This window comes from Ctenopharyngodon idella, chromosome 14, assembly GCF_019924925.1.
Source record: "Ctenopharyngodon idella isolate HZGC_01 chromosome 14, HZGC01, whole genome shotgun sequence".
Taxonomy (NCBI): domain Eukaryota; kingdom Metazoa; phylum Chordata; class Actinopteri; order Cypriniformes; family Xenocyprididae; genus Ctenopharyngodon; species Ctenopharyngodon idella.
In genome coordinates, this window is record NC_067233.1 from 28,646,242 (window position 1) to 28,664,438 (window position 18,197).

An 18,197-nucleotide genomic window follows, 5' to 3' on the forward strand; every position below is an offset into this window, starting at 1 on the left:
GTCATATAATGCCACTTTTACAAGATGTCTCTGATGTCACAAGAGTGTGTATGTGAAGTTATATCCCACAGATCATTTTTTATAGCATGTTAAATTTGTCACTTTTTGAGGGTGAGCAAAAACGCTCAGTTTGTGTGTGTCCCTTTAAATGCAAATGAGCTGCTGCTCCTAAGAAGAGGGCGGAATTTCAAGAGCTAGTGTTAGCAGCAAATAAAGCAGCGCCGATTACCTCAGACTCACTGAAAATGTTAGAAACTGTTCAGCTTTTTATGTTCATAAACCGGAGTCAGACAATGATGGAGAGACTTAAGAAGAAGTGACAACATGTAGAATACAACAGGACGTCTCTGAATGGTTAGTTGATTCATTTATGTAGCTGATGTGGAGTTAACTATCTTAAAGTTATTGACTGCATATTCTGTCATGATAATCTATAAATCGCTCGTGTGGGAACTGTTGTAAGATGCCTACAGAGCCAGAGAATATATGCTGCATGTAGAACAGGTATAGTTTAGTTTAATTATGGTTATAACTTGTCATGTTGTCATCTTGCTTTTATGACATGCTATTGCATCAGGGTTTATGCAAATTTTAGGGTTAGTGATGTCACCAACCCGGGAAGAAGCTCGTTGTAGTCCCTACCAGCCCTTTGTTGTAGTCCTTAAACAGAGAATTCTTTAAAAGAAAACATCTCCCTTTGCATTGAACTTGAAGCGTCCTAACTTTGCAGATATTATGCTCTAACAGCAACATTACACACTAACTAAAGTTAAAAAAGTGAAATCGCAATGAACCACCCCTTTAAAAGTGACTGTTTAGCATTAAATCTCCCTGGGTGACACAATATTCATGTTGGTGAAATGGAGTTTTCATGGTTGGAATTCCAAAATTCATTTTTCTGTGCTATCATATAGCAAAATGGTGACTCTCATTTAGGATTTTACCCTGAATTCCACACATAATTCTGAGCAACACAAATCAGGTATGAAATATTAATTTAACTGTCATGGAGTTGTCCAAAAATAAAAATTGCATAAAAAATAGTTTTTTGGAAACATTTTCTTCTCCAGTTTTATGGTTTAATTTGGCACATGGCACAATCAGCATGTATACATCTGGTATACATAAATAAATATTAAATATATTTATACATAAATATACATATAGAGCTATTAAAAAGACATTTGTTGTGGCCTCAGATTATAGTGTCGAGGATAAACTAGTACAGACACTAACTGCTCTGCCCTCTGAATATGGGTGCTTTCAGCCTAATAATTGATAATAATGGTCATTTACACTTTCAGGTCAATGGGAGCAAAATCTTCATAAAAGCCCTATACATATATGTATGTATGCCCATATTTATATATATATTTAAAGAAAGACAGTTCTACACTGAAGTCAGGTTATTCAGTGTAAAGAGGCCACCGTCTCCAGTCAAGAGGAACGCTTACAAAGTCAATGGAATCATGTCAGTTAGTTCAGTTCAATCTTAAGCTATTGTTTTCTCTTGCATGTAAAATAATAGATTTATTTTGTAATTCTTAAGCAAAATTAGACATATGTAACTTTTTTAAAATAACAAAAAGTTCTATTTCGCAAAGACAGACGACAATAGACGCAGTTGAAAGACTACTTGTGGTGAACAAAATCAATGCAGTGGTAAAGAAGCCCCCCCCCACCCCCATCACACAAATATTTAACAAAAAAACATGGCAAAAGGCAATCAAACACGCACACACACAGACTCAAATATTCCTGTTCATACCCATAGTCACTCACACATGCACACCAAATCAAACAGTGCTCTGAGCGTTGTGTGTAAGTGTGCATTTCATGGGAATTTGACGCAGGAGCTGATAGATAATTTTGTTGTAAAAGATGCACTTCTTTAAACAAAACAATTACAGTAAATTTAGAAGTCTTTATCTCCAGTCTTGTCGCATGGAAATGTTTCAAACAAAAGGTTTTCAGTGGAACCAAGAAAAGAAGTAAAACACCACATGTGAGGTTATGCAACTGGAAAATGAGTTGCAGTTACCATTTCAATCCACCGGTTTCCATATTTGTCATCTGTCTCATGCTTTCTAAAATCCAACCACTCAAGTCAGATCACTATGTTCCACACAAACTCATCTCAGGGAAAGATCGTCAAATTAAGAGAAAAAAACAGCTCTTTATAAGGCATTGAAAAGAAATTGAAAAGCAAAGCAGACAATATTATGCAGATGTCACCTTAGAGGCCACTGTTTTGAAACGTGTTTCCCACAAAAGACCGTGATGGGAAATAAAATGCACTTTCCTTTGTTTTTTTTATTATTTATTCAAGAAAAAAAGCGATCGCCCCATTCGCCCGATTCTGCTTAGAAAGGCGTTTTTTCCTTTTAAAACGATGATTAGAAAAAATACTGCTTGAAACGCTCGTCCCTTTTCGAAGGAAATAGAGCAGTTCTGTTTTGGCAGGTTTGCACAACTTGACATCTGGAAAGAACTTGTCACTGCTATTTGCAAAAGTCTATTCAAATCATTTTGTTTCCGTCATCGTCCTGAACCCCCTTCTCTCGCTATGACGTTTTCATTAAAACCAACGACTATCCCCCCATCCCTCCCTTTGCTGGATCTCCATAAAGCTATACACGCGTGGTGGAGTGGGAATGTGGCAGGCTGGTGGAGTTGAAGCCGGCTGTGAAGGTGTTGTACGGATGTAGGTTCTGCATGCCCACTAGCGAGTTGGGGATCATGGTTATGGTGTTTGGCGTCATGAGTGGGATATCGTCAGGCGAGCGCCGCAGAGTCAGCGTGTAGTCGGGAATTGAAGCGAGTCGCAGTCCGTCACCAGGAGGCCCTGCGTCACATTCGTGGTGCGTCTGGTTCACCTGCAAAGACATGATCTCCTCTTCAGGGGCATGGCGGTTCACATCATTGGTGGTGGTGGCTCGTGGTGGGCTGGGTTGCGGATGCTGTTCCTGCCGACGCTTATCCTTGCGGTAGTACAGAGCAGCAAATGCCAGAACATTGAGGAACAGCAGTGAAGCTCCTACTGCGATGGTTACGCTTAGCTCAGTGGAGTAATCCCGTGGGTTCTCCACCACCAGAGGGCCTGGTTCCTCTTCTCCATTCCATTGTTCCTTCCCACTCTCGCTGTTGTACGCTGGAGACATTGGAGGCCGTTTGGTGTTGAAGGGCCAGGCTTTGCCATTGGGACGTTTGGTGGACAGGGAATTCTGAGTCGTCTCGGGTGGTGGCACTTTGGTGGTGGTGGAGGTGTAGTGGAACATATCATGTAGGTTGTACAGATGAGGGACCAGGTGCTTCCAGAATGCCACTTTAGTGGCACGGTAATGATCACGGACTCGTGGCTTTAGGCCAATGTGCAGGTACAGCTGGTCTTGCGGATTGTATTTGGACCAGGCCACCTCTTCAAAACGATTGGCCTTAGTATGGATAAACTTGGTGTCCTGAGGCACTGGTTTGTTGGGATCTCTGCAAAAGAAAAGAAAAGAAAAGAAAGAAAGAAAAGAAAGATAAATTAATAAACGATGCTGAGGAGGTTTTTCATTTAAGGTGTGGTTGCTAGAGTTTAAAGAATAGTTCCAAACCCATATGATTATTTGTTTCATAGAATGCAAAAGAAGTTGTTTAAAATTACAGATAAGAGTAATACATCATTCAAAATAACAAGAAAATGTTGTGTCTTTGTAAAATAAAGAAAACAAACAGGGTGTGCTTTCTGCCGTCTAGGTCTCCCTGAACCGGAGCACGTCACAAAATGAACCAAAACTCAGCGTATAAGCTACTTGCCTCACAGACATGAGAAATATATCTGTAGAAAGCTTGAAATGTCTATTTTTAAACAAACTATTTTAAATAGAAAAGAAATACTCTCTGCTTATGTGATCGGTATGAAAGGTGCATTTCTCTCTATAAGCACGCTCACTATACTGTGGATATAGCGAGGCAACACTGTCAACTTTATCTTTGCAGCCAACACTGATTCAGAAAAGCCTAGTTTATTAATAAACAATTAAAATAGCCTTGCTATTTTTTCCCGACCCATTCATAATCATTACTTTTGCTGGTGCTTTGCGGCAAGCTTTATGCGTGCGCTTGAGCACAGAATAGGCTATATTACGCCTACACTATATACTCATTATGGTTTAGTATTCTCCTTAGTATATATTTAAGCAATTAAATGAATATTAACATGCAATTAGTCGACTAATGGCTTAAATGAACGACTAATAGTCAACTAGAAAAATCTTTAGTCGGGGACAGCCCTAGTATAAAGTGTTCTGAAGCTCTTAAATGTCATCTCTCATTTCAAGTAGAAAAGCTTCACAGACTAGCCATAGAGCCCTAGTTGTATGGACCACATTAATGGTGCTTACTGTCTTCTCCAGACCTTGACAACTAGGGGTGTAACAATACATCGATATAGATCTAATATCTAACAATACGATGCCACGCGTAAAAGAATCGATACCTGTGGGCTATTTATAGAGGCACCTTTGTTTTAACACTCTCCACATTTAACACCATATCACTCTATGCATTATCGCCAACGCGTGCATTCTCGTTTAAACTACCTTTCAGAACTTGTGAAAGACGCTCAGGACAGTAGATGGAACTGTCACTGTCCCGATTTGAATCGGGAGTGCTGAATCTTCACTAAAGTTTATAATTTGCTCGAATTTAAAGCCTTGCAAAAAGCAGCGCGCACACATCTCAAACAGTGTCTGTTAGAGCACAACACTGGAGAACTGAAATTAACTGAACTTAAATTTAAAACTGTTACAAGAAAATGCTCAATAAACTACTGCGTAGGAGCGTCGAGCGCTGTGACTCTGTGTTGCTTCAAGCGCATCATTCTGCACACGGAATGCGCATAAGTGCTTTGTAACGCTCTGTACTGGACCCTTTATAATAAATTTGCACAATGAAAGAATATTAATAGCCTGTCTTGTTTTTGTCCTACCTATAATATGTTGTTGCTTTATTAAAAAGCTGCGCTATACATTTAAAGGAATGTATTTTATTTGTGTGTGTGTATATATATATATATATATATATATATATAAATTACGGACATGGCATCTGAGGACTAATTCTCATATTTCTCATTTATTTTGCTTTATTTCCAGATTCAATCACAGGCTCATTCTTACGTACTAGAGCACATACGCACTTCAAAAACAGCACTTTAAATCTTTTGACAAACTAAAATACGTCAATGACATTTGTATGCTGTATATTCAAAATAAAAGATATAGATTGTACTGAATGTCAGCTTGCTTATTTTGCTCAAAATAAGGATTTATTAAGTCCACATATCATCTATGCTTCTAACCACAGGTGGAGAGCTGTCGTTCCAACCACACAACTTTGCAATGCTGTTTGCGAATGTTTGTTGGAACTACCAGTTTCAGGAAACACCGACTCGTTGAACTATGCTGATAACGGCGGAACTTGTGGCCATAGTTGGCTAACAATACTTTCGGGAAATGCACCCCAGGTTTGAAACAATACAAGGGTGAGGAAACGATTACAGAATCTTTATTTTTGGGTGAACTATTCCTTTAATGTTGCTGGTTCATTCCCATTGAATTCATCTTTGTGGCGTTATTCTAGGCCCTAAACTCCATTTAAGTCCCTTTTTTTTTTTTTTATGCACGTCCCTTGCTAACTTCCCTCCATCTTGTTCACTCAGATGTACATCGTTGCTTATGTTGCAAAAGTGCCCACTAATGGCGGAGCCCTTGCAATGGGTTTAAATGGAAAGCCCTAAGACCTTGATCACTTGTGGGTAATTTAAGTGTGAGCACTGTGAGTTGCTGTTGTGACATCACAATCATGTTGCATTGTGGTCTATGGATCTAGCTAAAGTATACATATGATATACAAGTATACATACACGCTCCCTCTGTCAAGATTGAGAGGTCAAGGGTCTATTGAAATAAACTTCACTCATCCACTTAATGAAGTTGAACGCACTTCAAAATGGCGGCGGGGAATTCCCAAAGGGGAAGTGCTTTGGGAAGTTTGCAGGTGTATGTCTAAAAGCTGAGTTAAATGCAGCCCAGGATACTCTAAGGCTATGTTCAGACTATCAGTCCAAATCCGCTTTTTGTGTATATCCAATTGAAATGCGATCAGATTTAGCAAGTGTGAATGGCAAAAAATCACATGAAATCAAGCTACGTTCATATGTTGTTTGAAATCCTATTCAAATCGCCTTTCTGAAAATCCATTTAAGTCTGGCTGCTCTGATTGTATCTCTTGTGGTTTATGTGACTTTCTCACGCCAAGTAAAATGTAAACATGTCAGACATTGTTACAGGAAACATGCTGAAAGTCATTGCAGAATCAAGGTTGTGTTGTTGCAAAGTGCAGGAGGAGCAGAAAATGACAATATAACAGAGACATGTTTTGAAACCGGTGGAGACGACAGCATGGAATAAATCCGCACACACCACCCTCCTACATTTCAGCCGCTGCCTCATAAGACGCAATAGTCCAGCATGGCAGCTGCACATTGTCATGTTGTAAATAAAACAACATCTGTATTGCAAACCCCTCCATGCTGTGGTTATTGTTGTTTTTGTTGTTTTTGCTGTATACCTACCAATGCAACTTAATTACCATAGAAACCAATGCAAATATTCCGGAAAATAAACGAGCATGGACACACAAATTAGATCTGAACAGTTGTGATACACAATGTGGACAGTCAATAATTTTAACCAAACTTGGACTGACAGTGTGAACGTAGCCTAATGGCCTTTTCAGACAGGAAGCGGAATGCGCTGCGCTGGCCGGTTCAGCGTAGCCCTTCAGATACAAAGCGATTTGCGCTATGCTGTCAAAGTGGGCCGAGTTTTCAAAACTTTTAGCGGGAGTTCTATATGTCTAGTTATTTGATGCCTCGTTTCTATTAGCCTCGGGGCTAATTCTCACAGTGCGCTTTGGTCGACGTAGCAACAAACTGTCCTTGTGCGGCACAAGCCATTGAAATGGGTTTCATAGTGCAGTGGTGCCGTTGTCGCATCCTGTGTGAAAGGACCTTAAGGCAGGGGTGTCCAATCCTGTTCCCAGAGGGCCACTATCCTGCAGATTTTAGCTCCAATCTTAATTGAACACACCTAAAGCAGCTAATCAATGTGTTCAGGATTACTAGAAACCTTCAGGCAAGTGTCTTGGGGCAGGTCGGAGCTAAATTCGGCAGGATATTGGCCCTCCAGGAAAGGGATTAGACACCCCTGCTCTAAGGAGACTGACTCTTTTAGAAAAAGTTGTGCTGGATAAAGGCATCTGCATCTTAATATCATCATTATCATAGTTTCCAATCTTCAACATTCAGGAAAAACAGCATGCTTCATTCTTGTCCACCCTGCCTTTCTTTTCTTTTCAGCGAAACACTACCTTCATTCTTGATCAGTCTAAGCACGCATAAAGACACAAACAGCTTGCGCCCTTTCTCAGATCAACCCCTGGAGTTTGCGCCAATCAACAAAACAATTTACATCCATAGACATTTCTCATCATCACTGCACTCCTATTGGTTTTGTTTCACCTTCTTGTTGTATAAAGATACCAGGCACTTCTTCCAAATCATCATTTTCTATTTCTCCCTTGTGCGACATTACGTTACAGCTCATATCTCTAAGCACCTCTGCCTGCTGGGCTTCACGCATTCTCGCCTGTATTCTGTATAAAAAAAGAGATGGGCCAGAGGCTTTTAAAGTGAAACAAATGAATAAATCAACAGCTGAGATGTGCTTCAGGATGCAACTTGTTTTTGATAAAACAACAGCAGTGCATCCATTCCGTTAATTGCTTTGGGAAAGCAGTGCAGATTGCATTAACAGCGAGTGTGCTGATAGAAAGTGGACCATATTAATCTAAACGCTAAAGGGGGGATGCTGGCAAAGGCCCTAGTGTGTGCGTTGTATTACCCTTTAGCCTCCAGGGGTCACTGTTTCTCCAACTGACATTACAAACTCAATAAGGCAAAGCAAGGCGGCATCCAACCTCCGTGGCACTATTGATTTATCGTCTGTTTTAACATATGGCATATAAATAATCACACATCTACTTATCTTGTTGCTCCACTAGTGACTATCCAGAGTTTTTAAGAGATATTCAAAGATTATGCAGTGGTAAAACATACACTATGAAATAGCCTAATGAAATACTTACGATATTTGGTTGAAAAACAAATGATTTAATCAGAAATACACAAAAAAGTCATACTTTTGAATGACCATCAATAGAGAAATATGATTTTTGCAGCCACATGGCTTAGTTCAACAACCAAGGGTTAACAGGGCCATGCTAACCAGCCAAACCTTGACCCCTCATCTGTGATAAAATACCGGAAGATGAGATTGTAACAATGTTGCAGACTTGATCTAATGAAGAGACAACCCATGAAGTAAATGGTAACAGATATCACTGGTATGCCCTCGAGCAAGTCACCTGTCAGTAATGTTCTGTAATTCACAGTGCATGAAAAGTGACACGTCAAGAAAGATGTTGTTTAATATTGCACTGTCTGCCAGTGGTTCTGAAACCTTTTAAGCCAAGTACTACCTTTGCATTATCTGTGGAAGAGTCCTGTCAGAAAATACAGCACTATAAAAACATTCTGAAAAGATGACAATGTAATTCTATATGTTATTATGCAAATTTTGCAGTTCAGTTCAAACACATTAATATTAAATACATTTTTAAATTTGATCGTAAAACTTCCCCGTCTGTCTAGAACTGCTCGTGTCAAAGTGGTTACATTATTATATTAACATTATATATAGATCAGAAATGAGACAGAAAAACAAAAATTTATAAAAAATAATTTTTTGCATAGTTACAGATATCCAGAGTCGTGTTATGTACAACAGTTGGAGAGTCACTGGTCTATGCTGTGACACCTGTGCAAAAGAGCATGTACATCTGAGAGGGAAGAAAAACAGAGCTTTAAAGAGAAATCTCACACTTTCATGTTTTTTTGTGCCTCTGCGAGCAGAGAAGTAAATGGAGATAGGTTGAATGTCAGCTCAGCAGCCGATAAATAACCGGTTTTATTAGGCTGGTAATGATCCCCAATGAATATTGGCAGCCGGAGCATGATGACTTTGTAGCTGAATATCAGTAATTAAGTTTCAAAGAAGCAGACAGCAGAGGTAAGGTCATATTGATCTGCCACGGTGCAACATACCACAGAACAGGACATCAATGAAGCCGCAGCCGCGCAGCGTGTATGAATTCTTGCTGCGTGGCATGCGAGTCGCAGTCAGTGTACCTGGGGCATTCTCGGTTAATAGGAAATGCGAGCATCTCAATATCACCACACATTCTCATAATGGTCAATCAAACAGCTTGGATGACGCAGCACATTTGTGCATGTCAAATGCAGAGGCTGGGTTTGCGATGCCACTGACTGGTGATTTGAGGTCAGTTGTGATGTTTTATGTTTTTACAGAGGTTATTGATCTGCAGCGATGACAAATTTTGTGTGGGTGTTTCACACGTAAGGGTTTAGCTCAAGATATAGTGTGTTGATGTAGGTGAAGATGAATAATTAGTGATGTTGGCCTTTAATGCTAGCAGACAGCACTACTGCTATTGCTCACACTTAAAGGGATAGTTCACCAAAAAATGAAAATTTGATGTTTATCTGCTTACCCCCAGGGCATCCAAGATGTAGGTGACTTTGTTACTTCAGTAGAACACAAATGACTGAATGCGCTCTGACAAAGGAAATGATGTCTCGCACTCATTGAAGTATAGGCGCGAGACATCACTTCCGTTGTGCGTTCAGACCTCACCAACCAGATGCGCAAGATGATCGTTTCGATCGTTTCGTGTCTTAGGACATCAATGTGTCGTCACGAGCTGCAGGGTTTAATTTGGATTTGTTTGTGCGTGTTTTTTTTTATTCTCATAGATGGTGTTACCGTTTCAATGCATTATATGACTGACAGACCGCAACGGTTGGAGTTAAAAATCATTATTTGTGTTCTACTGAAGAAACAAAGTCACCTACATCTTGGATGCCCTGGGGGTAAGCAGATAAACATCAAATTTTCATTTCTGGGTGAACTATCCCTTTAAAGAGGTCATGAAATGCATTAAGCATTTTCAGATCTTTTATGTCACATTACATCACATGTTCAGACTGCATGCAAATCAGGTTTTTTCTCAAATCAGATCTTTTTAGGCAGACTGTCCGTACTATTAATTGCAAGTGATCAAATAAGATTTGCGTGTCCAGACACAACCAACATATCTGCGTGGGTTGCTTGTATGTGACGAGGCTTTCAAAACGGATGCAGGAAAAATGGAGCAGCCTCATCTCGCTCTCCAAATAAGCGCCCTGTCGAGTTGCGGTGCTCATCCGTCGCACAAGAAATGGATAAGAATGGTATATATTGTGATGTTCAGTGCTGTAGATATGGCCGGCTTCACTGGGGTATGGTGTTTCTGTCTCCGGTTTTGACATTATAGTTGTGTGTCACGTTAAGAGTGATGCAAAAGACAATTTGAAATCCAATTTGAGCAGCCAGAACGTCCAGACTGAGACGCATCTGTAAATATTGGATTGAATCGCATTTTAAACCACCTCCAAATGTGGTTTGAATCAGATTTGAAAAAATCTGATTTCATGTGTTTTTTTTTTTTCTTTTCTTTTTTTGCACTGTCCAGACTTTTAAAAACCCATCTGGATAAAATCTGAATATGCAAAAAAAATCTTTTTTTTTTTTTTTTGCTGGCAGTCTGAACATAGCCATTATGTTCATGGAGGTTAGCTAATGACGTTTGCAAAAAAGTTCAAATATTTGTGAAAACGATCATTTTCTGTTTTCATTTTCACAAACGCTTCATTTTTTTGTGTTCTAGGTGTTGCCCGATTCAGATTAAAATGAACTAATGCAACAACAATGATGCTTCTGAGGACAACATGCTTGGCACTCCTTTATACACCCAGTGCTTTGATGGAGACAGATGTGAATGCGAGCTTGCAGATGATAAGAGAGAAAGCGGAATGCTTACATTATAGCCTTAACATCATTGAATCGCTGTCAAGTTTGTACGACAGTCAATCATGCTTGTGAATATTAGAGAAATTAATGAGAAGTGCCGTACACTGAATCCTACCTGTCACAAAATTGTCTGTGATTTCTTATAAAACAGCATTTTTAGTTGAAAACTCCAAAAATAGATAAATACAAAATTAATGATTACTGGAAAACATATTGTAGATTGTGATTAGCTGTTTCCTTACAAAAGCAGTTAATTCAGTGTACTGAAACCTCTTCTCAATTGACATCCATTAAAAAAGGCCTATCGTCTCCTTGCCAGTGTACTGCAGCGTTATGTTTCTTTCTGTTAACCTTGAAGGCTCCCCGAGGGAAAGGAATCTGATATAAAGCAGTCATTCAACGTTAGTGAAGTCTCATTTATCCTACAGTTATGGGTGTTTATACTTAGTATACGTTTTGGTTATGTTACCGACCTCTTGCATGTTTTGCCTGTGAGTTTGGATTTGTTGCTATTTTAGTATAATTGACCCTTCTCCAGTAGTTTGATTGACAGGCGATCTAACAAATCATAACGCCGAATCCGCCATTTTGTCCGACAAAGCAGTCAGGGGAGTTAGTAGATTAACGTTGGTGGACTTGAACTTGAAAAATGATATGTACTGACGTCTTTCTGTGGTTGAAATCTGGTTCATTATTGTTTATTTGATGATATAAATTAACTAGTAAGAAGAGATGATCGGTTCATGAGTCGCTTGATCTGAGGCACTACAGCGATCTGTCACAACACATTAAAGAGCCACAAAACGGTTTAAATGTCTTTAAAAATGACAAAATTTGAAACTTTGTTTCACATCAAAAGTAACCTGCTCTGCAATGTATTTTTGACTACGTGAGAACATGATGTGTGGTGTGAGAGCGGCATGGCTTGTCAGACATAGCAACAGTAACTATAGGAGGCGGGTCTTTGCGAACGGTCAGTTGAGACACTATTATAGTTTTTATTCATATTTTGACTTGGTTTTTATTTTTATATTATCTGTTTTCATTTTAAATTTAGGTAAAGTTTTAACAATTTTGTTGTGTGTTTTTGTCATTATTATTATTATTATTATTAGGGGCCAAGCACTGAATTTGGCACACTGATAGAGGCCAGTCTCAATTGTGTCCATAGCAGATTTGGAGTCTCTAAGTCAATCCCTCTAGCGCCACCACCTGTTCAAAATTTCACTCATGTTTATGCTAATAACTTTTGAATCATAAGGGCTAGAAACAAAATTCTTTTTTTCCTCTGATTCCTTGGCTCAAGACAATTGAAGCAGAGCATACTGAGACCATGCTGACAAAAAGATTTTTGATAGAACCATGCATTCTCGAAAACTGCACAAATGAATTTGACGAAAAGCTCGCCAAATCAGATTAGAGGCTATATCTCCAGAACACTTTATCGTATTCAGACCAAACTTGGCACATGTCATCACAAGCATGATCAGAGGCAACATGCAGCGTTTCGGCACAGCACCACCTACTGGTCCGGAGATACAAAAAATGGCTATTTTTGCTTATAACTTCTGAAAAAAAGAAACGTGGTCTCGTTAGATTCAGGGCATCATGCCGAGTCGAATGATAGCCAATTTTCCCATATCGGCCATTTTGAATTTTGTACGAAAATGTTGTATTTTATGAACACATTAGCTTGTTTCTGCTCCTTTTTTGCATGAGTTTTGATCCAGAGATTCTGTACTCTATTAGAAGATTTGTAATAGCGCCCCCTCTGTATAACAGTGAAAACACAGAAAGCCAGAAAATTCCCCAGGTGAAAAAAAGTACACTTCCATAATGTACTTAAAGTGCTCTATTTTCACACATTAATTTTGTACTTAATATACTAAAAATTCTTCTTTAGTACTTCTTAAGGTAATCTTAAAACCACCTAAGTGTACTCAACTGTGCTAGATGTTCTTAAGATTATCTTAAAGGCTGATTTATGTGTGTACCACGCGTAGCCTACGACGTAGCCTGACACGCACCTCTTCAAAAATGTAACAATGCGTCAATTCTACGAGGACCGCAAGCGCTGTGATTGGTCTGCTAGAACCCCTCCCTCAGGTCAAAAAAACTGGCACGGAGCAATCGGAGAAGAGCGAGCCTTTACAACTTCCATAGGAATGAAAAAATGCTCTGTTTCAGGGGACACATGCAGTCATACTGCAACAGAAGTTGTTACCTATTTGCCACTTCTCTGCCGCTTCTATTTGTAAGCTTCTCTGACAACGTACATGACAAGCTGCTTCTTCTTCGGCTTTTGCCTTGATACTCAACATGACTGCGGACACTGTCTACTAGTGGTCTGCATGCACGTCGACGCAGACAACAACGCAGAAGTATAAATGAAAAGAGACGCATAGCCTACGGCGCAAAGGCTCTGTCGCAGGTCCAACCCAGAAGTATAAATCAGCCTTAAGAAGTACTAAAGAAGAATTTTATTATATTAAGTACAAAATTAGTGCGCGAAAATAGAGTACGTTATGGAAGTGTACTTTTTTTCACCTGGGTCTGTCAATGGCAGGGTAAGAGTTAATAAACTTCTGCTTAAGGATTATAAAAGCCAAAGTCCAGTCTAGTGTCCTTGTTTCAGTAGGTAACCATGTTAATATAAATAATGTATAATAAGTGTTTTCATTCCCCAATGAACGAGCTGGTGCCCTGATCATTCCACTAACCCACAATCTGGGTAGTGTGTGTGCAGATGGAGGCAGTGAATTAGCTGACAGCGTTCTGTCAGGTCGCCCACTCAAATCGGTTCCTAAACCGCTCGAATGTTTCTCTGGTTCAGGCCACTTGGGCTTGCCCAGTGAAGCAGTACTTCAGCCTCGATCAACGTTACTCATTCAGATCTCAGGCCCTGAGAGGAAACGACTCTACGACCATTGAGATTCTGAAACTAGGCTGGACTTCCTAAACACCATCCTAACACCAAAGGGAGAGGTCTGTCTGAAGATATTTTCGTCAAAGAATCCGACCTTAGCAGTGCAATAGTAGCAAATTAAGTCTGGACAAAATTCCACTGTTAATGGTCATTTAATTAGTATTTTAATTAGTGGTGCTTGCTAAGGCTCATTGTTCATACTTCTAAACCCCATAGTATTAAACTTTACTGCTTGCATTTTACCATTTCCCCTTTATATATGGAAATTAATGAAACCTTAAGTCATGTGTTTTTCTTTTTGTTTTTTGAGGAGGCTTAACATTTTTACTTGACAAACAATAAATTGGATGACAAAAAAAAAAAAAAAAAATCTAGATCTAAGACTTTCATACAGACTGTCAAGAGGCCAGAATGCCATAGAGTCTAGAGATACAAGAAAGAAAGAAAGAAAGAAAGAGAAAGAAGGTTTTGCTTTTGGAAAAAGCCATGCAAAATGAATGAAAAAAATCATATGTCTTTTTATAGAAAGGTCTTTTCATAGCAGAATAAATCTGATGAATATGACAAGGTGAAAGAGAGTCAGAGTTAATTCGATGGGGCTGCATTGGTTATTCATCAGTCTAATTTGCAGCGCTTGGATGATTGTGGACATAGAGACACCAAATTCGATGGCACAACATAAAAGCCTCAGTTTCCACTTCAGTGTCTTAGAGTACTTTGGTCAGGGTCACTTATTTCAATGAAAACTCCATCTTCAACTGAATAGCACTGATTCTAACTTAAGGTAGTGTATGTACTTTTAATTTTAAAGTTTTCTATATAGGGGTTATTTATAAGTACAGGAGATAGAGTGTGCTGCTTCGTGTGGTTTTTCATCTTACGGTACATTTCAAGGTCCACACAACTGGCGTTGCTTTTGAAAGATGCAGTGGTACATTTAGAGTTTTTCTTATCTTTCTTTGCTGTTCTCAAGGTCAGCGGACATATAACATATAACAGAATATATAACATAAAACAGCATGACAGAGAGAAAATGCTTTCAAAGAACCTTGCTGTTAAGGCTAAATAGTTTAAACTGCTGTTGTTTAAAGAATTTTTTAGATACACAGTGGCTGGGTAATGTTCAGCTCCACATAACTTCTCAATTCCTCACATAACAAGAAAAAAGATAATTAGTGTTGTTTGATAAGGCTACTATTACTCATACTTACATTTAGGGATGTGAATAGATGATGATATTTAGAGTAAAAGCATGTTTGTTAGTGTGATATTGCTTCTATATTGAATTTATACACTTTAATAAAATTGATATTAAGGAATATTTTAGACATAATATTTTCAATTACTTAAATTACCACCTGCCTATTTTTGCTCTGCCAACAAAAACAGTTCCAAACAAAGTCAAAGCAGGATCAAATGTGTCTCTAAGCAATACACAATTATGTTTTTTTTTCCCATTCCTCATTGAATCAGTATTTTTGAATAAATTGGTTGAGTGAATGATTCAATGACTCACTTGTGAAAAGTAAGTGCATTTAATTGTATTGAATGTGCACTTGTAGTTTACATCAAATCTTAAAAGTATATTTTTAAAAGCTGTACTTGCAGATAATATAATGTTAATGAAATAAAAGGACATTTTCATGACTATGTATGCTTTGTAAAATTAGTAAATAAAGAATGCTTTGTAAAAATGTCAAATTAAAGTTTTACTTTAAAGTACATTTTAAATCATTATGTTTAATAATCTTTGTCATGCTTTAAAGTACACTTATTTTGTTGCATTGACTAACATAGTAAAGCACTGTAAAGTACTTGAATATAATTTGAACTGGAGCGTGTTCGATATTACATTTCAAGTTAATACATTTTAAATCTACTAAATTGAAACTTCATTACAAATGTGTAATTACAAACATATTTAAAAAATAAATAGAAATGACATTAGTTGCCTACAGTGGTTCAACCTTAATGTTATGAAGCGACGAGAATACTTTACTTCAAAAAAACAAAATAACGACTTTATTCAACAATATCTAGTGATGGGCAATTTCAAAACACAGCTTCATGAATGTGTCTTTAGTAGCTTTCTGGGCATTTGAAAGAGTTAATTATCTTGCTGTCAATGGAGGCCTCACTGAGCCATCGGATTTTATCAAAAATATCTTAATTTGTGTTCCGAAGATAAACGAAGGTCTTACGGGTGTGAAACGACATGAGGGTGAGTAATTAATGACAGAATTTTAATTTTTGGGTGAACTAACCCTTCAACCCTAGTTTATGATTGAATCAGAAGAAACAAATGCACAAGCATAATCGCAGATCATAAGCAAACTTAAGACGCTGTGGAGACATTACACATCACGTCGATGTCACGTGTCTTTACAGGATCTTTACGGGATGTGTGTGAATGCACGCACAGTTTCCAGAAAATCACTGGCAGTGTGAATGAACCAAAATCAAACGATCCTGGGACAAATCCTGGGACACATTATCAGGGTATTTTCTGGAATTTCTATGTGAAAGGGGCTAATTATTCACTCATTAACAGTGACATGCTGCTACCTACTGGTGGTTTTAGTTTCATATTTAAACTATCTTTTTGATTTTAAAATCATTTCATATCAACATTTTTTTTTAAACATCAAAACATTGTTTATGCATTTGTAAACTGCAGGTTAAATGTATTTATGTCACCTCTGAGCTGCATTAAACAGTCTAAATTATACTTCAGTGTTTTCTCATTGCAGAGACAGATTTAGTTGATACTGATTTCATTTAATTGCTAAAAGTCCCATAGTATCTTATTATTCTAATTGAATATATTGATTAAATGTAATAATTTGACATAATAAATGATGCATAGGCTACATTTAATTAGGTAAGAAAAAAATGGTAAAAATGGTTAAATGCAGATAAACGGTAAAAATCAATGTGAACTTATTTGAAAATTTAATTTCTGCTGTGAACTAACTACTGCACAGAATATGAAGAACAACAAAAACTTTAGGAGTCAGCTGTCTACGGCAGTTCTAAACCTGCCAAGATACCAGCACCATAACACATACTCAGCAAAATAACATCTGATCATCGACAAAATCCCAGAATAGGTCAAGATATTTTTTTGTCAATATCGCACACCCTTACCAATCAACACTAAAAAGTGTATATTTGTTTATTTATTTTAAAAATTAGGCTCAAATACTGAACCATAACACAAAATAAAACAATCTTGAAATGTATTAGCACTTCTACATCACTGTCAGGGAGATTTTCCATCAGTAACCCAAAAAGAAGGCAATGATTTTGAAGTAATATGGGTAGCTGGAGGCCCCTGTGCACTCTTCATTATGACTGCTATTGATCGGGTGGGTGATGGTCAACATGTGTCCTGCCTGCTGTCCGGCTCTGATCTCTCGGCTCTCCTCTGATGGTGCTCATTACATTCAACATGCAGCACGGCCTCTTCATCATGGGCATCCAGAGCACCTCAAGATCCTATGCAGCTTCCTTACGTTTTCTAAAGCAAATCTGCATATCTGTGAGATACAGCAGGGGTTCTCAACTCTGGCCCTCAAGGTCAACTTTCCTGCGGAGTTTAGCTCCAATCCCAAACAAACACACCTGAACAAGCTAATCAGGGTCTTCAGGATTACTAGAAAGTTGCATTTAGAGTTTAATCAGAGTTGGAGGTAAACTCTGCAGGAAAGTGGATCTCAAGGGCCAGAACTGAAAACCCCTGTCCTACGATATAAAGTGCTAGACTTAATTGAGAGGGCTGTGAGACTGTTACACAAACCGAACACAATCCCTTTTAATTCCTGAGTGGACTCGCAGTAGTCTAAGGAAAGACAAAACAAGCGGATGCGGGAAGCAATTTAGCTCAAAGCCACAGAAAGAGATTGGGTGCAGGGTCAACTGATGTTCAAGAGACTCCATTTCCGTCTGGGTGTATCGGTAAGGGAAACTGCTCATTAACATGCAGCATTGAAATTATTATTTTTGTTTTCACAATCACGAGGCAGATACAACAAGACAGTATGAGTTAATGAGCATCTGTTTGCCATTCAGATGAGGTACAGGCAACAGAATTTCAATAAGACAGACGTCAATATAAATACGTCGATAAAACACGAAATGCAGGCTGTCAAATCATTGAGCGATTACAGTCGAGCTGGCATGTGCGCAGCTAAATCTTATTTATTAATCATGGCTTATTGATTATTGATTAA

The 18,197-nt window shown here is 38.4% G+C and overlaps 1 protein-coding gene across 2 annotated transcripts in view; it reads right to left on the reverse strand.

Moving 5' to 3' along the window:
* Positions 1-1,057: 1,057 nt before the first annotated feature.
* Positions 1,058-18,197, reverse strand: part of nlgn3a (neuroligin 3a) — a 233,613-nt gene continuing 216,473 nt past the window's right edge. For both annotated transcript variants that reach the window (XM_051860567.1, XM_051860566.1), the window contains one exon: positions 1,058-3,483. In XM_051860567.1, the coding sequence (XP_051716527.1) occupies positions 2,631-3,483 (853 nt within the window). In that variant the 3' untranslated portion in view covers positions 1,058-2,630. The remainder of the gene's footprint in view (positions 3,484-18,197) is intronic.